Genomic DNA, 27,955 nt, shown 5'->3' on the forward strand with positions numbered 1-27,955 from the left:
TTAAGAATATCAATATATGGCCTGATGTGTAGACTTAATGCAAGCAAAAATATTTTAATCTCAACGATTATAAGCAACGTCTTAGTTAAGTCGAAGATGCTCTCCAGATGGAATGCCATCCTGAGATGAGTAGTAGTAATTTTGTTTATTTTATTTATTTAATTTATATGTAATTTACTTTCTATGGACCAGAGTTTCCGAAATAAAAGATTGAATGAAATGAATGAATATTGTACCAACATCTTTATCGCGCAGTGTGTTGGATTTACACAGGACCAAGGGCGTACGTCCAAAAAGATTAAACGCCAGGTGCGGGCAAAACATTTCTATTGATCATACATTCCAATAATTATCGATCTATAGTTTCCCCTATGTTTCATAATTTTTGGGATTTTATTTGTGTTACACGAGCTTGTTGAAAATAAGCACTTTCTTATCAGTGGGGGGATAGTTAATTACACAGTAAAATCTCTATTCTTTTGTACACAAATGTTGTAAATAGAGAGGCATTTTAAAAAGCTATGAAAAATAAACAGTGTGGTAAAAAATGTTATCAGATGACTAAATATAGGTAATATAACTTGAATATTACATTTCTGGTATTTTTATTCAACTTCAGATTTTTATTTTCATGCTATAGCACAAATTATCCACTGTATATCCACCATCTTTGTTCACCTTCTAGGGAGTCACCAGACATTTTATTACATTAGGTTAACTACCTAACTACTGAAAAAAAGTCTTCCTGGTTTTTATGGAAGAATTTTGCCAAATTTTGTATTTGACCATATTAAGGGAAATTCATGTTTTTTCGTCTTGATTTCTGTTACAAATATTTGATTTATGTACAATTAACCAAATATTATATTTAAAATTCATGCCTGTACCTGAGCTTTAATGTATCTTGGAAATAAGCAATATGGCACAGATAGATATCGATCAAAGCTACATTTCATAGATATTACAGTAATTAATAATAATCGCACTGACTATTGTCGAATATCATATAAATCATTTATTTATTCACTGTATACTATACAACTTAATAATTATCATTATTTATTTTCAAGAACAAAAAAAACACCTATTTTGAAGCACCTTTTTTATTCGTTTCTAGAATACAGATTTTGTTTTAAATCACTATTTGAAAAAAATTGGTAAAAGAGTGAAAAAATACCGGTTCAGACCGGTGAATAAGCGTCTTAGAAAATTCAAAATAAACAAATTATACAATCTTCAGATTCAATATTTTGTTATTTTTTAAAAACTGGAATATAAAGCTGCTTGTCAAAAATCTGAATAACAAGTGTTTTATAAAATATAATACTATAAATAAATTGCTAATTTGTTGTGTCGGTCATCATAGCATGTTATTTAATATCTAAACTATTTACAAAAATATATTAAAATTATATAACTACATTATTTAATTACCAACCTTTCTTGATAAAAATCACTATATAAAAATATTGTATACATTATAACAAAAAGATACAATGTAACTATTTTTAGACTTCACAATTCAATATTTTTTTCCTTTAATATAATTGATTTTATGTCTCAAACTCTATGGGAAATCAAAGTATGATTTTATGTAACACTTGTGACAATGTAACAAATTGTATTTCCTTAAGACTCATGTTATTCCTTAGATACATAATTCAGTTTAGATTTTTTATTTGAGTGATTTTAGCATGTTTTTTACGACACAGACAGATCCAAATTCAATTTGGTTCGGCGTGTAATTTTACAATTTCAATAATTTTATTGGCGTTTGTTGTTATCCAACATCTGTATACATTCAAGTACATAGTGTCAAATATGGTTTGATCGAAAAAATTCTCTTGTCATAAATTGGCCCAGCAATATTCTCTAAATAACTAATAAAATACATAATCATTAACTTTAATATTGGAAGTCAATATTAAATAAAGGAACAGTAATTTAATAAAACTTAAAAAGCCTTGAAAAACTAAAAAGATGATGGTTTATTTGTTATATAATCGGCTAGTCTGGGTTCCAGACGGAGTTTTGTTTTAATATTAGTAAAAAGATAAATATTTTGGCACATATGGCGTTTCATACGTAGACTACTATTAATTTCAGACAAAAATCAAAACGCGATATACGATCGGATTATGTTATACTGTAGTTTAAACTTGGGGCAAGTCTAAAAATCGACATATCTTTATTACAATGTAATTTACTAATAAACGATCTTGAAAATAGTTAGGCCGACCATGATTGTTTATTTTGGTTTTCAAATTTATAACAACAGAAAGGCATACTTTGCATCATAAGAAAGTATGGACAATGGTGTCTTTATAAAAAAAAAATTAAATTAGGCCCAGGAAATTATTTGCGCGTAGTTTGGTTGTCCTGTACAAAATGTTTTAATAAACTTTATGTCCAATATTTAATCTCTGCAACAACAAAAATTCAGAAAAAAATGTCAATAGGAATGGGTATAATACTATATACGGTGGTCCATTGCAGTGTGTATTTACAATATTTCTCAGCAGAAAAAAGATGGATACAACAAATGATCGCATTTCGCAAGTTGTTCCTGAAATGAACGACATTCGCCAGATCAGAAACTTTAAAGTGTCCCCTGAATAAGGGTGTTCCACAGTGCTGCTGTAAAAATAGAAATCTTTAAAACAGCTAAAACATGAAACCTGGTATTAACCCAAATGAAGCCAAAATTCAAGAATTACATTCTATGAAAGACAAAATTGTCAAAATTATAAGGCTTTTTAAAGACAATTTCTAACAACTATTTTGATGGCTGTGCAATCACAATAAAAATACTTTAAAAGTACCATTTATGTACTCCAACATGTGCTTAAACCATTGGTTACATCGCCAAATCTGAACTTATTCCCCAACTTATGAACTGATAAAAATCTATCTAATTAATTGCATTATTCCATTTTCCCTCTAAATCCAAAGGGATTTGTTCATCAAGTTGGATTTGATAAAGTCTTAAAGAGGTCAAGACACAGGCGGTGAAATGATGTACAGCCACACTATCCCGCATTATATGCTAATTGATTTAACCTTATGTCATTGTGAAGACAAGAGAGTCACTGAGTTTGTGATAACGCAGCAGCTGAAGGCTGAGGAAGCGTCGCGGACATGACATTGCCAGTGGTAGCGGTATCAGTGGTGGATTAGCTTAGAGTCAGTGTGGTCTTGCATGTTAAGCCGGTGGAAGCTTGGCTGCTGCAATAGTCTTGTACAGTCACAGACAGTACCACGTTGCCGCATGTGAGAATGTTAACTTGTGTATTATATTATTGTTGATGTTATTGGTCAAATGTTTTGCCTTACTTTGACGTAATTGTACTGAATACTATTAAAAATCAAGGAAAATGATGTTAGTATCATAATGGTCAATGTGCTAGGAGGTGTACCGGACACTGTAGATGACAGTAAAATTATATTTGTGCTGACATCATCTACATATTGGCTCATGTGAGGTTGATGTACTCAACAACACATTTCATAGTGTAGATTTGGCTATGAACACATTAATTGATGTGCAAAAATCAACACTACTGTCCATGAATCAGTGTGCTAGAATCTCCATATCAAAACAATATAATTCAATGCATACAAAAACTAAAATCACACTCCTTGAGGGGGCACCTGTGACTCGTTACCAATAACGGCTGCTGTATCACCTGATGACTGACCATAAACTGAAAGAGAAAAAATGCAAATATGCGTATTAAAGCAAAACAAATTTCCATTATGAAGTGAAAGGAACATGAATACCAAAGTAGGTGTGAAAGAAGCAGTGTCAAATACAAAGCACCTTCCCTGAACAGAGGAGGAGGCCTACGTCAGCACTTATAGGGGGAACTTTCAATTCAGCTATCAACAAACAGATTTTTGATCAGCGAAGTGTGAATTCACTCTTCTCTGGTTTTATTAACAGCTCCTCGACCCTGTCACGGGTCACTAAATGTATTTTCATAAAAAATCTCAATTAAATAGTTTACTGATGATAAAAGTGCAGTTAATATAACTTATTCTTAAATTTACAGTATGAATTTTTGTCTCTTCTACGTGACAATCATTTAACCACAAGTTGATTTTTCTAGATATTAGATATTCCAAAAAAGGTCATAGAATATCAACAAAGAGATGTAGGGCACGTCCTGAATGTTAAATTAAATAAAGTGATAATGAAATAAAATGCAATGAAATTGTTGCTTGCTTATTTTCACTCATAGAAGATACAATGACTATTGTGTCTGCTTTACCAGCAATCTTTTGTCCAGACTGAACTTTTAAAACTACAAATAGGGGTTGTTAAAATTATGGTCCCCTTTCAAAGGTTTATGATATAATTTTTTTTGACATTATAATTTAAACATTTTTTTTAAACAAAACGTATTGTCACAACTAATCAAGGTATTGCAAACTGCTGTGATTAGAAACATAAGAGGCAACATACAGCTGATTAATCTCTAACTTGATTAAGATTTGATGGATATAATGTTCAATAAGGATTAAAAAATCGTAAATTATCAAGTAATAAAAACAATAACCTGCCATCATAACCAACCTATCGGGGGAATTGTAACATTTCATACGAGGTCAGGAGGTTAGGTCACGTGTTGTAATGCTTAACGCAAACTGTCAGCTTCACTTAACCCAAAGGATGCTCAGTATGATTTAGAACTGTCTGCCTAATTTTTAAATTGGTATCTTTGTATAAATGATGATGCACCCTTTGAAGACACGTCTGACAGATGTCAGCCTGTATTCATCATTCATAACATACAACATCAGTCATACAGCATGTCTCTCAACTGAATCATTCTTGTTCACACAATGTGCCATTTTAGCATCCACTGTAAGTATCATAACGGCTATGATCTCTCACATGCTAAACTCAGGGGTCCCAGAGCAGAGTTCAGAGGAAAAAACAGGCATTTAAATATTTTGAAAAAGGCTAAAAATTGCCAGCTTTGGAGGGCCACAGCCTGTCTACTCAACAGTATTTAATCCCTTTTGAATATAGTCGTGTCCAGGAATATCATATACCATATTGGTATGGTTTTATTTCACAGGTAATATCGACTTAAGACCTGCTCAAGACTAAATAACATTAATATTCCCTGCAATGCAAGATGCAGGCATCTATTCTGTACTACTACTACTACTACTATGTTTCGCATGCCTGCTTGTGAGAAAGGGGCTTTATATAGTTTGACAAAACAAATATGGTGTAGCACTATGGATTGAAACTGAGTTGCATATCTACACTCTGCATGTTTATGATTTTTTTGCAAATTTCAGTAGTAAAAGTTTTGTTTTGTATTTTTAGTTAATTAAAACAAAAATAAATTATTATACTAGAATTAAGGGCTGTAAGAGTAAGTAATTCTTTAACAATTCACACATAAACAATATTTTTTTAACATAATTTAAATGTTTAAATATTGTACTATATGTGATAAATTTCGGGAAACCATTTTGAAAGTAGTTAAGTGGAAAAAATATCTGTACATGCATCAGTGAACATTCACTTCCGTTATTACACCAATTTCCGAATTTGATAAAAGACTTCAAAACTAATTAAGTCAAAAAATCCAAAATAAAGCTTGTCGATTAATTCTACATACAGTACTCATCAACTTACCCCATGCGAAACACTACACAAATCTCTTAACGTACATCACCGATCGTATTGACCTACAAATTGGCTGTTTGGGCTGTCAGGGCTGCAACTGGTTCCGCGCCGGACTACCTTAAGTGCCATCTTACCAAAACCCCCGAAACCCACTCACAACAAAAGGTTACTTTATGGATCCTTTTCCTCATCTTGAAACCATTAGGGACCTTTTTCTATATAAAGCCCCATCTTTGCTCAATGCACTACCCATCGAAATCCAAAACTCAATATCGTTTAATATCCTTAAAGTTTGACTATATACTAAATATATCACCCCGAAATATGTTATGGCTAGTATGGTCACTGAGGGTTACGAAATGATCCCACTTTAATGTTCCTATTATATTTTTGTAATATATTTACATATATTTAAAGATGTATTGTCCTGACAAATTTTGTTGTTGAATATGCCATTTTAATGTCACATAATAGCTTTTTACCTGAAAAAAACTGTAATTTAAAGTAAAAAATAGTCAAATTGGCTGCCAGCTAATAGGTTTTGGTTAAATTTAACCTTTTATTTGGTTTTTTTTATAAGTGAAAACATTATTTTTTTTGTTTTTTGTTTTCAAAGTGAATAACTTTAGAATGACAAAATTGCCTATTCAAAGTCCGATTAGTTATTAGTTTTAAATTTTCATGTTTTGGGGGACAATACATCTTTAAATTTCACTTCTTTTGACGAGGTATGGAATAGAAAATTAGGATTAAGAATTTAAAACTGTAATTAATAATGTAACGTCTCTAATTTGCATCCATATATAAGAACTCGATTTCTCTTTTATCAAAATAATGATCTACATGTATGCCTCTATATGAATGCATGTTCTGAAATAAAGATTAATAACACTTTATATACCTTTTTCTTTCAAGCCATTTCCAAAATTTTTAGTAACAAAGTACATAGTGATGCACACCACAATACGTATTATCAGTCCAATAATTCCACATGTAATAATTGCAGATTTAATCAAGTCTTCCTCATCGGCAATCACCCAAACCTGCAAAAAAAAAAATAGACATGTATGGTATAATGCATAATTTATTCTACTGCAGTAATTGTTTACTGTAATAACACAAAGAAATTAAACTCTTGATATAAAGTTTTTTTCATGTTCATTTTGTAAAAAAAAAAAAAAGAACTCTAAAAAGAGTACTGTAAAGCCCAAAATGTTTGCGCGCCCTTTATTTTCGCGATTGAACAAGGATTGCGAAAATTTAGGGCCGCGAAAATGTTGGGTTTTACAGAACTTTAAAATAATACAAATTTGTTTACAGTATCCTATAACAAAAAAAAAACCTTGCACATATATCCTACTAAGTAGACTTTCATTTTCATAAATACTGTTTAAAATAATAATAAAAACAAAAATAGAAAACACACATTTTTAATTTAATTGAAGAATTTGTTTGTGACAGTATTTTATAAACCACCTCTTTATAAGTCTAGATTTGTACACAATTGCGTTACAAACTTTCATTTTCACAAATCAAAAATCGAAATACTTTTGAAACTAATTTGACGATTTGTGAAGGGTGATTACTATGTTATAAATTGTGGTAATCTTATATAACCACAAATTCAAGAAAATTCAACAAAAAGTACCTGATAAGGGTCTAAACAATAGATTGCAATAGCAATAGGCTTATGAAATTCTTATTTATCGTCTCATTTTAATAAGAAAGTTATTTGTATAAAATGCATTATAATTGGTTATCCGCACTTAAATAAATTTGTATAAAACTTTGTAACCCAAACTCGTCACGGTGACGAATTCAAATCTAATTAGTTACATTTTAAATTTAAAAAACTAGTAGAAAAATATTTACAATGGCATTTTAGAAATTATAATTTTTTTAAACAACTATAATAATTTAAATCAATATCATTATTCTATTTTTATTTAAATAAAAAAACTAACAGAAAATGTCACCAAAGACTGAATACTTGAGAACTAAAAAGCTTGTAAAAATGTTATGCCCTATTATTAAACGCAATAATTTTCTTGTTGAAACTAAGCTTCTTAAAGACACCTTCCCTACAATTTGTGATGTTTTGTAAAAATAATACATATATATTACTTTAAAAACATTAAACCAGGTCATTCCTTGTCTTAAATGTACGTTTTATGCTAAATTTTAATAAAAAGTGAGAAACAATGCACTACCTAAGTAGCTCGCGGCGACTGACCTCTCGTGAACGGTCTTTAGGCCTAGCCTAGCTAGGCTTAGTTTTGTAGGCCTATAACTTGTAAACATCGGTAACGTATGAACATCGTATGCTAGCTATATACCTAGCCTGACGTTGTATAGTTGCTGCATTAATTGTCTTTCTATTTTTGCCAGACTCCGTTGATACAAATTGGGGAAAACCCGGTATTTTCGCTGAAAAGTTAGGGGTCTTCCATTTGTTTTGGCCTCACGATTGATCAAAAAGTGAATTAGAAGACAAAAAAAAATTTCAATCCGCGCGCAATGCATTTTGGGATTTATAGCGGGCCGCTATAATTATTAGAATCAACTTATTTTTCGCATTTTTAACCATTTAAAGACGAAAAAAGTTATCGCAATAGGACCATATAGTATTATTTTTACATTAAATATAGTTTGTGATCTTAAATTAGATCTAAAAAACGTAGTGTCTAAAAAAATGGAACAAGCTTCTTGTTTTTAAGTAAAGTTAAAATCATGAATAGTTTGTGGATAAATTAGTTAATAATGTACCGTTTTCTATGGAAAGTACGAAATAAAGAGAAATCAACTGAATAAGAAATTTACTGTGAAGAACTGTTTTGTATTAAAAACTGTTCTAGTTAAATTTACTGAAAATTGTCGCCTCTTAAAAGCCTTTAATTCATGCAGAACTTTGGACTAAAAACAGATAGAGTTAAAAACAAACATCTTAAAAAAAAAAACTGTCTATATCTTGTCGACCATGCTTAATTTGACAATCACAAGACAAGTTATGTTGGTACTTCTTGAGTATGATTGGTGTGTGTACTATGTGTAGTTTTAATTGTCTAATTCTATAGCATAAGTGCTTGATTGAATCTAAAATTCCATAATAATCGTAGCAAACACTGTATGTAATGTAACAATATAAAAATGCTAATAATCAAATAATGATGATTACTTATTAACATCATACTTGTGTTAATTACAAACGATTGTGAACTAATTTGATTAGTACAGGAACCTCCCCAATGCGCAGCAGAGGTAATATGTAGATAAATAAATAAAAAGAACAGGCTGTGTAAATGCTACTGTCTGGAGGATGCAAGGGGTTGGCCTGCATAGTAGCACATCCTGTTAAAGAAGGAACTGAGCTAATTAAAATGACATGCAATACCCTTTCTTTACCTTCACATACAGATTTCCCCATTTCACAACTAGACCTAGTTTCCGCCAGTTTTGAATATTCCCAAGGCACCTATTTTTATAACTTTAACAAAAATAGTTTATGTTGACATTTATTTATGAGCAATAACACAATAGAAGGGGAAGTCATCAAACATTATTAATTATACATAATTATTAGATATCTTTGATAGAAGTTAAATTTTAATCTTAGAACTAACTATAATTTTCTATTGATAATTAAATTAAATTTTAATACTAACAGTTCTTGATTTGAATTTATTAGGAAAATCATCATTATTGTTTGATAAAAAAAACCCACAACAGATGAACTTCTTTGAGGCAGGCCTGAATTTTGCACATATGCAGCTGATGAGAATAATACATTTTATAAACATATAATAAAGCTGGTTATTGGAGTTTATCAGAAACACACCTAGAGGGATGGGTGCTTGAATCACAACAGAATGGCATAAAAAGGATAATAAGGACACAGAACGGTGCTCATGAATAATTTATGCATGAGCTTTAACAGTGGGTGGAGCTTAGTGTGAAATTCCATCGTCTTAACCTTTTGAGGACGATAAAGTTGCCATTTTCCCATTTACATAAGAATGAATAAAAATAACGTATATAACCTTAAATATACATTCAGATTATACTTAAACGTGGTATTTTAAAAAATTTAAATAATATTTAACTTCTGGTTAAATTTTTTAATGAAATAACATTTTTATTGGATTAAAATGGCTGTGTTAAAAGAGGCGTTTAAATGCGATGCCCCTAGCTAGGAAGGCTAGGCCTATATGCTGTATCACCAGAGCCAAGCGAGTCAGAAGGGTCCCGCGCCACGAGACAGGGGGGTTGATCGGAGAGACTGTCGTCTTCGAGCAAGGGTGCGTAACTAATAAAATGGCTATATTGACTATATATGATTTTACGCTCTAGCGAACACTGGATATTCGTTGTCCTCCCCTAACTATGTTAACCAAATCATGTTTCATAAACTCCACTATTAATCCATAACCACATCAATCAAGAATTCTGAAAGAAAGCGCGGTTTAAACCAATGACATGTCATACCACAGAGCCCAAAAACTTCATGTTTTTAAGCCTTAAGATCCATCAAGTGGAACATGCATACTGCAGAACAGCAATGCTGGATTTGAACCAGGTGCCCAAAGGAAACCATTCAACCTTTATTTCATAGTTTGGCAAACCACACAGAAATTACCACCAGTTGCAACTCAAACTGCTCAAATTGTTCAATCCAGGCGACTCGTTTTATGATTGGGATTCCAGATTATAGTTAACATGTCAATCAAAGGCAAGCAGAATGATCTTGATAATTTGATGATATCAAGGGAGCTGATGAAATTAATATATTTTTTTTATTCTTTGAATGATTATGTTAGATATGTGGTAACCTTGGGTTAAGAGTTGCTTTCGTGTTTCACTTTAGTTTCCTGCTTTCTTTCAGGGACTTGTACTTTATAAAGGTGGATATACATACTGAAGGAATGTGATTCATGTTTGTACTAGCAGTAACAGTACTGCAGTAATCAATACTTGGATTTTGTGATTACGTTTGTTGCAGTAACATTACTGCAGTAACCAATCCTTAGATTTTGTGATTCAAGTTTCTTGTAGTAAAAGTACTGCAGTAATCATTCTTTGAATTTTGTGATTCAAGTTTGTTGCAGTAAACAGTACTGCAGTAATCCTGTTTGTTGAAGTAGTACTGAAGTAATCACTCTTTGAATTTTTTGATTTAAGTGTGTTGCAGTAACAGTACTGCAGTAATCAATCTTTTGATTTTGTGATTCATGTTTGTTGCAGTAAACAATACTGCAATAATCATATTTGTTGCAGTAACAGTACTGCAATAAACAATCTTTGGATTTTGTGATTCAGGTTTGTTTTGCAGTAACAGTACTGCAATAATCAATATTTGGATTTTGTGATTCATGAATTTTGCAGTAACAGTACTGCAGTAATCCTTAGCGTTGAAGTAGTACTGATGTAATTACTGCAGTGATCAATCTTTCTTCTTTAAAACTTTAATAGTACAGATTAAAAGTTCTGCTATTTTACTATTACTATGTATTGTTTACAGTTTTTATTTACTTTTTTAGTATAATCTTATTTGTATTAGATAGATAGTTTTAGTACTATTTGTGTACAGTACTTAAGTATGTATATTTTGTATTCTTCCTATATTACGGCCGTATTGAATAAAAAAAAAAAAGTATGTTAATAATATTATATGGACTAACCTAAAACTATAAATGTAGAGCAATTAAATGCTTGTTTTTCAAAGTATTACATTCTGAAACGAGTCTTAAAAAATACACAGTAACGCCGTATGGGAATTTATAAATGCTAGAATATGATTCAGTTGACATTAACAGATTTAAATTCCTTTTAAGTGTTGACAATAAAATGATAGGGGATCGAAAGAAAAGGAAACTTTTTAAAAGTAGACAACATGTTTTTGTGAAATATCTTAACAAACATCTGGAAAAAATAAAACTAGGAGAAAGTGTTTTTGAAAGGCTAGCAGGTTATAGTCAATAATTCTACTTTCTAAACAAAACATAGTAAAGAAATAAACAACTTATACTACAGGTACGAAATATAAAAGAATCTTGATTCATCGAAACATGATTTTCAACTACATATTACATTTGTTTGCAATACTTCTGCGTTAGTATTTTTGTAAATACAACTCTTATATTTACAGTAGAAGGTAGATATTACTATGTAAAGATTTTAGTAGCTTTCATTTTTAGTTAATCATTTGTACACAACTGTTATTGCAATGACTGCTTTACATTAAAACATGCGTTAGTACAATAAAAAAATGTACCCACAAACAGTAAAATAATCTTAAATGATCCCTTAAATGTTTAAGAAATGACTTTAACACTTTGACTGCCAAACACGAAGATCTTCGTTTTTGGAAACACAACGCTTGACTGCCAAACACGAAGATCTTCGTCTTTCGCGTTTTTTTTTACGAAATCCGGTAGATAGGTTAATTATTGGTATATACTATAAATATGGACACTATATTCGGTCTGGACCATGATTATTTTACTTTTTGAAAGTAACTAATCTGGTTACGAACGATTGTCAAAATGGTACCTGTCGAAATAACATACACCGCACATCACAGTAGCGCGTACAGCGATGGTTTTTGGCGCATTGTGTATCGGTCGCGCGCTAGCTATGCCGCCGAAGCATTACAAAGGTTTATGTGGATTGGAATGTTTGTTTGTTATCTGAATAAAAAATAATGGATGAATTTTCAATATGAAGTCTTTAATTTTATTATTGTATGTATACCCAATTGTTATGGTGCTTCACTGTAAGTGGCCGAGTTCACGCAACAAATTGGTTTAGAAATGGTATGAATATTATCATCATTTTACTAGCTAGGCTAGTAGTACTCTAGGCCTAGGCTATAGCCTAGGCCTAGGCCTAGTCGTAAAACGGTTCTGGACCAACTTTAGGCCTAGTTAACTAGGCCTGGTGTCTTTACTATGTGGATTTTGGCGAAACATTGATGTAAGATTTATGATTTATAAAATGTAATACATTTTTCGATAGTGATAACTTGTTTTTATAGGCCTACCGGTGCCGTGTAAGTAATTTTTCGTTGTTTGTTGATCTCACCGGGCGATATTTTCATATTGTGATGTCTTGCACAAAATCGCGTATATCTCGACTTTCGTGCGCAAAACTACGAAAAACTCAAAAAGTGGGTTACTTTCATTTTACTATTACGATTTACATATTGCGATTTGAAAATCGTTCTTGGTAACATTGTAAAGCTAAAATCTTTTTGATTATTTTAGTCTAAATTACATGTAAATCAGATCACATACATAGTTTCAATCAGCTTTGATAAAAACATCGAATTGGGCTATAAACGCTGGCGGTGGCAGTTTCTAACTGGAAAAACCTCTGGCAGTCAAAGTGTTATTAAAAAAATGTTTCAAGAAATACTAAAGCTTTTTACTTTACTTACTTTGAACAATGCAAGTACATGAGTAATACTACTACAGGCAAAGGACATGAAAATTGTAATGATGAATGTAAGGATAAAAATTAATCGAGATTGTCACATAAAGCAAGGCTATTTGTGATGGTGTCAATGTAGACATCCGATGTGCCACTTTGATATTTGATGAGGATAAGATCATAACTTAATTAGATATAAAAAAAATGTATTAAATGACTTGAGCTTAAATTTCCCTCCATTGACTAAACAATTTAAAACTAATTAAATAAATGAAGGGAATTGTTTTAAATGGAAATAACATGTAATCACTAGACACCAGTAGGAATTATGATCAATAATAAAATTAATTTTATCATAGCAATAAAAAAATGTTTGAGACGCTTAGAGGTGGATTATACAGTAGATGTTAACAAGTTTAAATATCATATGGTATTAACATTATGTCCATAGCAGGTGCCTATACTTTTTATATACAGTACATACAGGGTTTGTGAACTAGTGCTGTACACTAAACCCATATTCAAACAATGTACAGTATTATTATGTTTTTGTACACAAGATTTTGTGCACTATGGTTATATGTCCTTTTCTATGAAGCCTTGTTGCCACCAGAACCATGTTGCGTCGTGTTGGATTTGCAGATGAAGTGCTTAATGGTTCTGGTGGTAGAATACATCTCCTTGAATAAGGACTGCATACTGTACTTCTAGTGGACCCAAATCTCTATGTGCACTTTGCAAAATCTGTTATCAGTACAAAGGTTAATCAAGTACAAATGTAAAATGCCAGATTCGGGCTACTTTAAATAATAGAATTAAACCATCAGGACAGAAAATCTTTAAAAAAGTAATTCTGTAATAATAAACAGGTAGTAAGTTCAACTAAGCCAGGGGATACAGGGGTAGCGCTCCCTCTTTTGATCCTGACATACAGTAGTGTCAGGGCTGTAACTCACGACTCTTTCAATTAAGCCTCAAATACAGTAAGACTAATTATAAAATAGTTTATCCAACCTGTAATTGGCGAGTTACTCGCTGTTGGATGCATGAAAATAAATAAATTAAAAGTGTTGAAATGATTGGAACACTAGAAAAGGAATTTTTAGCTGTGATCATCGTGCCCTTAAGCTAAAACATACAGTGATCTACACTGATGACAGATTCACAATTTAAACAAAAATTAAAACTATAAGTGAAAATAGAAAACCTGTGGTGTCATGGAGAATCTAATACGATACATGTTATTTTCATATAAAAAGATCCAACATAGATTTTAGATTTGATCGAAACAAGGCAAAATGATGAGTCATAAAAGCCTGGAAATGATTCGAACGATTGAGAATTGAGTTGACATGCACAACAATATATCTATTCATCACCTACACACAACATTGACTATGTGAAGATATATTGAAAAGGAACAGGAGGTGTAAACACACACCTGTTGGAATGAAAAAAACCCTTCTGAGTGTTCGATAGACGTCTAAATGTTTATACTATAAAGCGTTTTACCCTCCTCGCTGGCTTACCCTATATATATTAAGAAGTTCAACAGCATAATAATAGACCTCAAAATGTTCACATTCAATACCCACTGCACTAGAAACGTTTTTTCTTCAGATTTGATTACAAACTGTATTCTATCAAATCCTAAACACAATCATAGTACACAGGATATTTATTTGCTTATGCAAAGCAAAAGCAACTTTATATAAACGCAGAGTCAAATTACTGAAACAAAAATGATAATGCTCAGGTAACAGTGGTTGGAACTCAATGAATACAAATAAAATAAGAAAATGCTAAATAAAACCGATTAAGTAAAACAGCGAGCCAAGCTTTCAGATAAAACCTATCCTTTCCATTCCACTAATTATTAATACTCATAGTACATAGTCTATAGACCTTCTTTGATACAAACATATTGTAATGTCCATACTGTAGTGTATTATAAAACAATACATTTAGGCTAATTTCAAAGGTAATTGTTCTGTTCTTCTCAAGGGTGGTAAACATAAATGCTCTAGATAAGTCTTTTTGGATTACAGTTTTTTTTTTGTGATGAGAACAAATAATGACATAGCTAACAGAATTTGAACCTTGTGATTGGAGCCATTCGTTAAAACCACCAAGCAACCAGTTCACTTTACATGTACACATACAGGTACTTAGTTTTCTAGTTCCTGTATACACTGTTGTTGTTTAAACTTTAAATCTGGACACCAAAGAATTAGTGCAGTTTACTGTGTTCTGTTCCTTTTACTTCCTCCAACAATAGGTGCACTTTTTAAAACAAGGTATTCCAAACAAGAAAATATGATTTAACACATTATGCATGTATTCTCGATAATAAAAAAAATGTATTGAGCAAGGCTTTCCAGAAGGAAGCTTTTAAAGGTGTTTTACGATATTAATTGAGTTGCTTTATTGACTACTTTTATTGCTTAAAGATGTATTGTCCCTTTGACTAATTCCAAAAATATAAAAAATTAAATATTTCGAAAAAAAGTTGGTCATTTTGATGTATCGTAATAGTTATTAACTTTCACCAAAAATTAGTCGAAAAAAAAAATCACTTAACTGTAAATACAGACGTTTTTTGTTCAAAAAAGGTTTCGATCAAAACATATCTCATAATGCAACGCGCTTGTTTGGCTACTCTGTATGCATAATCATAAATCTTCCACACGATCTGTGTGAAAACACCTTCTTAACCGTGACGAGTTGTAAACAATCCTAAGCATCATGCATAATGCATACGCGTGGTTTGAAATCTTTGTTTACGTTTTTTTTCCAGACGAAATGTAATAAAATTAATTTACCTGTTAATTACGTAAACTTGTTGTTTTTGGCTCGACTTTTCAAATTAAAGTGAATAACTTTAATATTACTTTGATATGGCCTCTTTAAATATAGAATATTTTGTTCTTTATTTTTTGTGTTTCTAGGGACAATACATCTTTAATAATAAAGAGACTGTTACCCTCCTACCTCCTGTTAAAGGGGACAATAAAGCAAAACATTAAGTAAGTTGTGACTGAGCCATTGTAAAAAAAAATGCTATACTTGTTTACCATCATCTAATCAAAAAGGCGACAATTCTCTAAGTATTTTATGCAAGTAATTCTGAAAACGAAAGTTTAAGATACTTACATCAATCACTTTATAGATGATGTATGCAGGCTCAGCAATACTTGTTAGGAAAAATAAAATTACCAGTTTCTTGCTTTCGTATCTCACCTATAAAATCAACAAAATGTAATTATAGGTGAACTTTGTATGTTATTGTATTGATATTGAATGTATAGCATTTTTCTGAGGTGGTTCCCGGTATCTAAAATAGCTAGAATAGTATTAATATATGGTCAAAAAGTAGTTCATGTCTTTTTAGCTGTCAAAGAGGTAGTGGGCGAGCCAAGTTCTATACCCTGGATGTTCTCCTGTTTGTTAGTTTTTTTATGGCATATTATATACGGTTACCTGTGACAAGCAAAGCAAATTTCTAGTCATATTTATGAGTTTGAGCAAAATAAATTGAATTAAAACCTAATTAATAAACGCTAAAGATACGGAAATATGCGAGAGTATAACATTTATTATGTGCTCACTGAATAGAATCAGTAGTTCGACGCTTGCTGCTCACTGCACGTCACATAGTTACTTTAATCAATTATAATATAACACTTTCATCACTATAATTACAGTAGGCATCAGCGCCAACTTTTACATTGCAAAAAAAAACCACATTTCTTCTATCATTGAATATTACACATCAAACACATTTCTATTTACTATTAAATTATGAATTTGATTGTTTGCACATAACTGTTTCTACCACTCAACGCTCTTAATTCTCTTAACATGCTTGCATTCATCCATTGTTGTTTACGTGCTGCGATACCTCAAATGCGCATTACAGACAGTTAAATGATGCCCAATAAACGTGCAATCATTACGCCATTTAGGGAGTGGATTTGTTATTTGTCATGAGATCAATATCCTGGAAAGATTGAAAGATTGATATCAGAAATTACTAGTTTAATAAAAAACTTTCTTTTTGGTACAAAACAATGAATAGTGAATATATTTTAAGGTTAAAGGTTAAAATTTGCATACTGTATCCTGTAAATCCAATGTGACGTTTAGTTGTGTTGTTTGATGCAAATGATAGTGGAGAAAGGTGATATTTTCAAGTGGAGATTTAAGAATAATGTATTTTGCTTATAAAAACGAAACAACCTGGCAAGAATTAGTACAGAATCAGTCAGGTTGTCCATGGACCCCTAGGTTCCTATAGTGCAACGCAATAATAAAAGTCTATTGCACCAGTTATTGGATATGAAACTTGTATATTAAAACCACAGATACTCAAGCAAGACTACACCATCAGTTAATACATCACCAATACTAGGTTGAGTGCTACATTAACATTTTTAAATAAAAAAAAAAAAACCAATAATGAACAACAACAACAATGTATAAGTTACTACAGTCAACTCTCCCAATACCGGACTCTCCCAAAACCGGAATTCACGAAAAACCGGACTTTTTTGGAGGGCCCAATTTGTCCCTATTCTAAATGTACTGTAATTTATTATGAAAACCGGAATACCCAATTCCGGAATCCGGACAAATTATGAAGTACAAAACACGAAAATTAGCGTCTGAAAACCGGACTGACAGTTAAAAAACTCCAAATATTTACGAAAACAACGTAACATCGTCGTTGCTGACTCGGATTCAATACATTCACAATGTACAAAAGCTTTTAACCATACCCTCACCATGCATGAAGTGCACGACGTTTCGCGGTACGATCAAATAATGTTGCCATGGAGCACTACACTGTGATTGACCGGTCAGTTCATTGTTAACCCACGAGGCGACAATTGCTTTGTTGCGTATCGAACTGCGGTGGGCTTTTTCACATCGAAGCGCTAATGTCTATTGTTTTTAGCAGGGAGTTGTTAACAACTCCCTGTTTTTTAGCATATGAATTGTTTTTTAATAAAGTTCAATTTACATTCCACTTTGTGTCTTTGTTTTGTTTAAATTATTGTTAAATTCACAATTGCAATAGGAATTTAAAAAGGAATGTTTCACTAAAAATGTGCATCATTATAAATTTGGAAATCATTATGGCAAAACGTAAACGGAATGAACTTGACTTAACTAGTGTTAATAAACTTTGAAATGTTACCAATTAATTATTGTGTCATTATTGCTTGGCTCGTTTACCTAATCAATTTTCATCATTGCTATCAAATTACGTCAAAATAAAGGAGCTTAAAAAACATGTGGTCTAGGTGTGGGCGTTTTTATTTGATTATGACACCTCTGCACATGCGCATCAATCAAAGCCCTTCACCCATGCTGCTGCTGCATGCAGCTAGCTAGCTCACGAAAAACAATAAACAGACCGAAATTATGTTCACCGTACGTACGTACGTAGGCCTTTTTGCCGTTAAAAACACATTGAGAAACAATAATTTACTATTGTAACATGTTTTATTGGTACAGTAAATAATGTAACTTTTAAAAAAGGTAAATTGAATTACTGTAGCTTAATATTAATAAAGTAGGCCTAGGCCTATCAGTATTTATTTAATTAAAACTAGATTGACACAATCATAGCCTAGCCTAGGCCTTCCCTACGCTAGGAGACCGTACCGGGCAGCATTCGGACCGGTGATTCAAAGCATTTTCAGTGACAACGTGATGACTTTAAAAATATGTTTTCAGGAAACCGGACTTTCGAAAAACCGGAAAATATATGCCCGCCCAAGGGTGTCCGGTATTGGGAGAGTTGACTGTATTAAAAAAAATAGGAACTTATACATTGTTGTTATTGTTCGTTATTGTTTTTTTTTTTTACTTTTTTAAAAATTTTTTTGTCTTTTGGGCGAAAATAAATGTCTTTTGAAAGGAACTTACAGAAAAAAAACCTAGAGCTACCCAGACAAGACTATAGACAACACCAACGCTGAGAACAATTATATCAGTTGTTCCAATATTATCCATGCTATCGCTTAACACAAACACTACCATGCTGACCTGAAAGATCAAAAGTTTACAATTTATTTTGATTAATAAAAAAAAAACTATGAAAATGTTTAAAACTGTCAAGATGAGGAAATCTGGCAAGTGGAAAAAGAACTAGGATTTTACAGAACACAGATTCAGTCTGGGATTGAACCACCTGGGAGCGAACCAGACACTTTCCTGTCCAGTTTCTAATCTATATTCACATATCTGTTGTGTCTACCATATCAACTGTGGGATATTTGAGTATGTCCATTCTTGCTATGCACACTGATTAAGAATTCATATTGAACCCTTTTCTCCCAAATGTGCACATGTAGAACATCATGTATTTTAATGTTATAAACACTAAATCAAATAGATTAGAAACTTGTAATAATTTGAATTAGCTTAGGGAGTTTAATGTTAACTGGTCAGATGTTTGGCCCTACTTTGATGCAATTGTACAAAATATTGATAAAGTCTTCTTTAGTCTCTATACATTCGCACTTTGTTACCAATCTCCAATGCAACAATCCCGGATTGCTAATTTTTCTGATTTTTTTGATGATAATGTTGTTATTACCTCAAGCTGAAGATCAAATTTTAGTAAAGTCTGAAAGAACAGCATTAAACCACACATATCTGAAAAAAAAAGCCAAATATACTAGTATTACCAGACCCTTCTGATTTAGAGTTTATAATATATAACTAGAAAGCCACTCCGAGAGTGCATACCTCCAACTACTGTAAAATTCTCCTACATAAGTTTTTCAGAATAAATATATATATAAATCTAAAGGCAAAATACTGAAAAAATGACAATGCTGTGGGTATCAGTGGCTGGATCTTAATGGAGATACAAAAAAAAGCGAAAAGCTAACAAAACGATAAGAGTAAAACAGCCAGAAAAGTTAGCAGAGCTTTCGGACAATACTTGCACTGGGCTATTGTTGCCCGAAAGCTCTGCTAACTTTTTCATTATTAAACGAAATAAACAGTTTTAACGTTAAATTTAATGATATGGTTTTATGAATTTACCTTGTAGCTCAACACTCGCTCCGACTGTTCTGAAGATAATATTTTTGGATTCATAATACGACTTTGCAAGTAGACTGCCAAGAACAACACAAAATGGTCCCAAAACAATGATCATATAAAAACGCACCTGCAAACAAATAAAAGTTAAATTTATTTTAAAAAACAAGGTCATTGATAATAAATGAAGATGTAGAATTTCAATTAATAGAAACTTGCAAAATATGTAATAAAAAGCAGTAGAAAATGTAGAGGGCAGTAGACACAATTTCTTACATACCATATTATTATATCATAGCTTGTAGCAAGGTACTGTAAGGTTACGATACATTATTATTTGAGATATAAATATATTTTATGAAAAAGAAGCATAAATTTAAATAATCAAATCAAACGGATTGTACACGTTGTCGCATTGTTTTATACTATTTCTGTAACCAAATTAAAATACAAAATTGTCGTCATTTTTGCAACTTATACACAATAGACATCCTTCTTAGGACACCCTATTAAGGGGACATTTTCTTGCGAAACACGAAATTTATTTTGTAATATATTTATGTATAAATATATTTTTTTAATACTACTAATCAAACTGATTTTTGAGTCGAGAAACAGTTTTGTATTGTATTTTTTGCTACACAAATTTAAAAATCTGTAGCAAAAAGGTTGTTTTGTATAGCTTTTTGCTATGCTACACTGGCGAAATTATTCCCTGCCCTACTTAGGGGACCCCCATATTAAGGGATGCTTTTGAGTGTGCCATTTTTATATATCATTTTTTGTTTTCCCCCACAAAAAGTTCAATTAATTTATTTTGGTATGGTACTCAGGGGACATTCCTACAGTGTTAAATGGAAAGTGTTCTAATGTACCATATCTACAAATCAAAGAAACAAACCGTTTTAATAACATCATCTTTGTCTTGTGAAAAGCTAATGATACAGTAGATTAACAAGATGGTCGTAGCTCCAACAAACACAACGATTTCATAGGCACTTTCAAAAAGGACGCCATCACAGATGTAATACAAACAAAACACTATTATAAAACAAAAGGATGTCTATCAGTATAATTTTACATCACTAATTCATTTTTAAATTATAAAATAAACCTACTCATCATTTAAAACATTTTCAACCAGCATATTATTTTAGAGCAAAGGAAAAAATTCTTTCAGGAAAGAACCCTTTTTTAAAATGTAGTGTTTTTAATGCAAATTACATAACACCAGCTCTCCACCCAAGTGTATAAATGGGTACCTGGTGAATGATTATGGCGATGATTATATAATACTACCAGCAACATTATGGGATGTCTCCATACATGTTTGATCAAATAACCGGAGTAATAATGGGTCATTTGAAAATGGAATTTGCGCTATACAGTATAAATGAATACATTTTTATTATTTATACAAAAATGTGTACAAAATCAACAGGTGTTGTTTTAAGGTCACACACAGACGAGCGTTAATGGTAAAGACAATAGAATCTATGATTATTTACACAAAGTGCAGAACGTATGGGTGGTTTTCCGTATAGAGTACAGAATAGGTTCCATTCGGGACAAGCTACACCGTTTTCCATTTACCACTCGTTTGTGTAAATTGGCCATTAATGTAGTGCATAGTACTAGTAGTAGTAATAATTCTACAGAATATAAATATTCTTAGTTTCACTTTCAGATAACAAAAGTTGGTCATAATTTGCACTTAAAGATTGGCTTGTAACATTAAATGGTATCTATTTCTTGGTTTCTTGAACTGAAATTCCAAATCAAAACCAATGTTTATAAATCAACAGTATCTACTGTATTTGGCAAGGTAATTGACAAATTATCCAAGGATTTCCTGTACAAATTGCATTAGTGTTAAATACGGAAAATTGCACTAAAATCTGAAGACTACAGTATATTTACATTCAGTCTTCTACTACCCACGTTAATTCCAAACAGCAATCATACAAGAACATTCTGATACCTGAAAGTACTGTTTTATATTCAAGACTTTCCCACCCTTCTAAAAACTGTTTGGCATTTTAGCGTTGTTTTAGTGCCTTTATCCTAACATGGTATGATGTTGCTTAAAATGTTTGATGTGGCTTGTTGCCCTCCAAAAAATGTTGATTTCTGGGGACCTGAGGTCCATTACAGTATATTCCTAAAATTGTCATACCTCAGCCCCAACCATTGTGGGGCTGAGGTATGACAAACTCTCATTATCTTCATTCGAGCCTCCATTAAGTTGGTGCAGCTGGGTAGGTGAGCTGTGGGTTGGTCCCGGGAAGAGGATTTTAAACGACATAAAAAGTTTGGAGTGGAGTACATTTAAAACCAGAAGTGGGGTTGGTACTGCGGTTTGTTAATGAGTGATAGAGCTGGACGAAATAACATACTGTAGGCCTTTTCCGTTAAAGGAGAGTGCTATGTTCTAATGTGGGCAATCTCACCCGTATTTTTCACCATTTCTTTTCAGGACAGTGGAATGTATATTTTAATGTTCTTTACTCAGAAGCAAGAGAAACATTTCTACGTTGGTTTAATATTCAGGTAATACAGGCACAAAATAGAATTTTTTTTTTTTCACTCTTCGTGAATGTATACAGTACTACAGTAATTCCAAACAAGCAATACTTACATGCATTTATTAGAAGAACAATAGCAAATATTAAATCAGAAGACGTATTAGCATCTTTAACTTCATTGACTATCACTGTAATGGTGAGTCCAATCGTTGACAGAATACCAATAACAGCAATGACTATAAAGGCAATCTCTATTGTGGTAATGGTTTTTATGGTTCTTCTCTATAATAATAACAATAAGAATCAGTAATACTATAATGTAACATAATAGGGAGGTTTCGCAACTTTACGAATACGATAACGAAAACGGATACGTCACACATTTGTGAAACTTTTGAGCTGATCCCCATTTCATATCTGTAAAGCGTTTTCGTGTTTACAAATATCATCAGTCATACGACGAGTATAGTTTTTGATCTATTTTGCATTTGAATCAGGAATGATTCATGATTATAATATAACATAATTATAGATTTATTGAAACTCAATATTTAGTTGCCATGCAAAACAGATTTTTACTGGTACGAAAACGAATATGTGTGCGTGACGTATCCGTTTTCGTTATCGTATTCGTAAGATTGCGAAACCTCCCTAATAATAATAATAGCAGCTGTCTGACCAGTTAATAATATTCAAAATGTTCCCCCTATAATGTTCACTATTCATTTTTGTATTTACTAAATACTATATTCTTCTTCAGGAATAAAAAATACAAAGGATGAAGGCGTATCAATTTGATCTCTGATGCGCGTGCGTACAATTGAGGGACTGTTGTTCCGCCGTACCACGCTGAGAGCATTGAAAAGTCGTTATCGAATCGAGTTTGAACAATACAATGAAAGTCCCAGTAGTCTAATGGAAAGAAGGTTCCAGGTTTGAATCTCGGTTGGGGTGACTTTTTCTTATTCTTTTCCTCATCCTAACCGTTTCCAATTACGGTAATTAAATAAATTTCAGTATAATATTCAGTATATCACTAGTATACCAATAATGCAATTTGCTTTTAAGGCAGTCAAAAATATTTTTTTTTGAAAACCCGGGGTTTATGACCATTCAAAAGGTCAAGAAACTCCAGAGATACCCCTTTCACACCAACCTAGCAACACCGGGGCGGGTTTATAAAATAAAATTGTAAATGTCGCCCTCTATTTTGTTTGTTTACATAGCGACGATCATTAGAATCATTTTAATTAATAATATTTTAAATCTAAAAATTACTTTCAAAAGTCTCAGAAGTAATATGTTTTATTGATACTACTTATTATTTTCTAAACCCACTATATCTTTTGTACTAATATTTAAAGTATTTTGAAATAAAACTAAAGCAATGAGTGATCGTGTGAGGATGACCTTTTGACCCGAAACACTCCGGAGTTTGATGTTGGTACCTTTCACACCAAAACACCGGGGTGTCCCCGCAGTTCATTCTCCGGAGAATGTTCAGCTGTTCAACCCCGCAGTTTTAAACTCCGGAGTTGCTTGATTTCACCTTTCACACCAAACAGCGGGGCGTCAACTCCGGAGTTTTGCTTTTGGTGTGAAAGGGGTATTATTAAATAACCTATTTGGTTGCAGTTAAAAATAGCATAGCAATATAACAGGTTACGTGGTGTTATTCTATATTGGGTGTTTTCAACCGTTTAACAGGCTATTGAAAATATGGCCTATTTTTGTTGCCAAGAAATGTTAAGAACAATATATTCACACGGTTACAATCAGTTTTCACACCAGAAACAGCTCTAATACACTGTAGATAAACTCCTATGACTTTTAACCGTAAGTGTTCCTTATAAACTTTGAAGCACTTTAAAATGATGACAATGTCTTTTTTAAGAGTGCTTCCTGCTAGACATAATTAAGTAGACATGTGACCAACAGAAATCATGCAAGAGTGAAGAAGAATGTTCTATGAAATGATTAAGCAATAATATGATGATTGATAAAATGAAATTAGGAATTGAAGACATTATCAGTACAGTACATTTTGAACATGGGGCAAAAATAGGATTTCATTATTTGAGGCATGGCATCACAAAATCGGCATAGTGTCGGAAATAATATTTTTTAAAGATTTTTATATATTTATAATCTATATTTAATAAGCTTTAAAATGAGGCGTTGTTTATTAAAATTGGTTTATTATATGAAGAGTTATTATCAAAAACATACGAGTCACTTTCTAGTTAAGAAATCTTCATTTTGAGAAAATCAACAATAAAGTAGCGACACCAATTAGCTTGGCCTGGCCTAGCCCGCCGAACAACGCGACAAGACTCTCTGTCAAAAATATATCACAGTGTGGTACATAATATTATATTTTTTGTTATTTGAAAAAATTACATGGATAAAAATAACGATTAAATTTCTAAATATTCACAAAATGTTAAAACTTTGATTCGAAAAACTACGGTGGAAGCCATGCTGTTTAATCGTAAACAAAAGCGTCGGCCAATCAGAGAGCGTAATTTTTCTCTATAGCCAATCACAGTCAAGGATTCACAAATTCTTGTTAGAAATTTTAGCAACCTAACACCTTAATAAAACCAATTTCCATTGGCTAGATTAACCAAAATCCCTTAGGTTGTTAAAAATTATGGTAGCTGATTTGTTTTCAAACATAAAATAGGTACCAAACAAGATGTCTTTCGGGTTTCAGTTTGTTTATAAAAGTACCATAAAGAAAGTTGGTTATTCGTGAACAAAAGTACAATTTCCAAATAGATTTTCAATAGAAACGACTGAAATATTGCAAAATACACATACCGTCGTACTTGTGATATTTTTTCAGGAACAAGAGTTTGATATTTTAAAGATAAATGTTTATAGTATCGTTTTTTATTAAAATTTTAAAATGGGTAGGTTAGGCCGTTTTTCACATTGTGAACTTCAAGGCTAAATATCTCAAAAGTTTGGGTTGCGACTTTGAGCCGCTTTTGTGATGCCAGGCCTCATTTTGAAATGCATGAAAAATGATAAACAATTTCTTTCTGAAACGGTACCATATCCTAACTTCCGTTTGCTAAAGTTATGGTAAAATTGCATTTATTATAATCCGATATGTTGATAGCCAAATGAGAAGTAAAAAGGAATTATAATTCAATGTTGTTTTGCGTCTAGTTTATTCGTCCATAGTTACTATATAAAGGTAGACTTTTGTCCAAGTTTGTAACTAGTCATTCGACAGTCTAGTTTATTCGTCCATAGTTACTATATAAAGGTTTTATTTTTATTCCAAATGGCATATTTAGGCCTATATTTTTTATTAAACTTTGTTTACAGATGATGACCACAAACAACAAGCAAATGCGGACAATAAAGGGGTCCTCAAATACTATGATTTAGACAGTAGCCCCAGGGCTGAGTAACAGAAATCAGCACAAACTCAACTGTAATGAGGCTATACTGTACTGTAGGTTATAGCATGGTTATAATTATACTATACTATACTATTATTATACTATATATATTATTATATTATATATATTAATTATTATATTATATATATTGCAATTTTACCGTACCTTTAGCAAACGGAAGTTAGGATACGGTACCGTATCTTTAGCCACAGCGTTCTTAAAAATCCCACGACAGTTCGTATGAAAAATGGTTTACTCAATTCAATGGAGTAATGTACAGTAGTAGTATATTCTTGGCGGTACTAGTTAACTACTATTACTAATGCCAGTTGTTTGTGTGTAGGTACTATCTATGGTACTGCAAAGTAAAATTTGGGTTATTTTAATCGCCGTGGCTAAAGATACGGTACCGTATTCTAACTTCTGTTTACTAAAGGTACGGTAAAATTGCATTACGTCATAACCAGCCAATGGGGTGCTGGTACGTCTGTGACGTCATCGTATAAGGACTTAGTGGATTTTTTTCATATCGCAAAAACAGTGATCAACCGCATTTTCTTTATCGCTATTATCGCCGTCGTGTGTGACAAAAACTAAATGTAGCCTACGTCTGTTATTATTATTGAAAAGCCAAAACATGTTGATTTTAATTTTAGAATACATTACAGAAAACCGTTTCAAAAGAGGCCTAGGCCTACTTACTACGTACTATAACCTCATTATATGACTATGAGTTTGTTTGTGTAGGGAAAGCGATGCCAGGCTGGGGCCAGCTGCATGTGTGCGCTGATTTCTGTGACTTGTCAGTCCTGGGGCTACTGTCTAAATCATAGTATTTGAGGGCCCCTTTATTGTCCGCATTTGCTTGTTGTTTATGGTCGCCATTGAAAACAAAGTTTAATAAAAAAATATAGGCCTAAATAGGCCATTTGGAATAAAAATAAAACCCTCATCTACAGCGCACACATATCCACGCAGCCGGCCTGGCGCCGCCGATAGGAGTTCTCTACATATACAACAGACGCGATATGAAAAAAAATCCCAAGTCCTTATACGATGACGTCACACACGTACCAGCACCCCATTGGCTGATTATGACGTAATGCAATTTTACCGTACCTTTAGTAAACAGAAGTTAGAATACGGTACCGTATCTTTAGCCACGGCGTATTTTAATTAAGAAAAGCTTGAGGGAATAAATTTCTTTTCATCATAGTATACTACTTTACTAGCCTAGCTATGATTTAGTAGGAATAGAATATTTTAATTATGTAGTTTTATAAATTTTATGTAGACAAATAAGCAGGATAAGGCTATAAGAGGCTAAAACTATCTACCTAGTAGGTGTACTAGACCTAGCCCTAGCATAGAGAACTAAAGTAGCCTAGGGCCTACTTCACTTGATTTATTTACCTTCCCTAGCACCGTATCAACAGTTGTTTGTTCTGGCCTTATGTTAAGGCCTGGAATGTCCTCGAATCTTATCGGTGGAGTTGCTGGTCTGTCGACCGTTTCATCTGCTTTTACAGAATCCATTTGGTATGAAAACATGAATAATCCAGTTTTAGAAACCAGAACATATAAGCCCCAAAATTAGGTAGAACTACGAGTAATTACCACCAACATTGGAAGTGTAAAACAACCAACTTTTGGAAGTTCTCTTTAGTCTTACTGGTAGGTAACACTGTTGTTGTGAAAAAAGGCGGTGGTGGTGTATTTTTTTTAGCTATGCAATCACGTGGAACGGAGAGGTCATCGTGAAAGAGCTGTCTAAACACACGTATTGTTGGAAGTTCTGCTAAGTGCAAATAGCAAATACACCTTTTTTTTTTGGTTTAGCCCAAAGATTTTATATCCAATAATATTACAATATTGTTCTTATT

General features: G+C 32.3%; 1 protein-coding gene across 1 annotated transcript; it reads right to left on the bottom strand.

Moving 5' to 3' along the window:
* Positions 1-467: 467 nt before the first annotated feature.
* LOC140044816 (uncharacterized) lies at positions 468-27,757 on the bottom strand. The gene is made up of 9 exons (XM_072089495.1): positions 27,486-27,757; positions 22,770-22,938; positions 21,033-21,172; positions 20,135-20,261; positions 19,680-19,738; positions 19,007-19,126; positions 16,226-16,312; positions 6,549-6,690; positions 468-3,704 (listed from the first exon to the last, which is right to left on the bottom strand). The coding sequence occupies exons 1-9, from the start codon at positions 27,621-27,623 to the stop codon at positions 3,631-3,633; spliced, it is 1,056 nt and encodes a 351-aa protein (XP_071945596.1). The 5' UTR covers positions 27,624-27,757; the 3' UTR covers positions 468-3,630.
* Positions 27,758-27,955: the final 198 nt, after the last annotated feature.

This window comes from Antedon mediterranea, chromosome 3 (genome assembly GCF_964355755.1).
Source record: "Antedon mediterranea chromosome 3, ecAntMedi1.1, whole genome shotgun sequence".
NCBI classification, from domain to species: Eukaryota; Metazoa; Echinodermata; class Crinoidea; order Comatulida; family Antedonidae; genus Antedon; species Antedon mediterranea.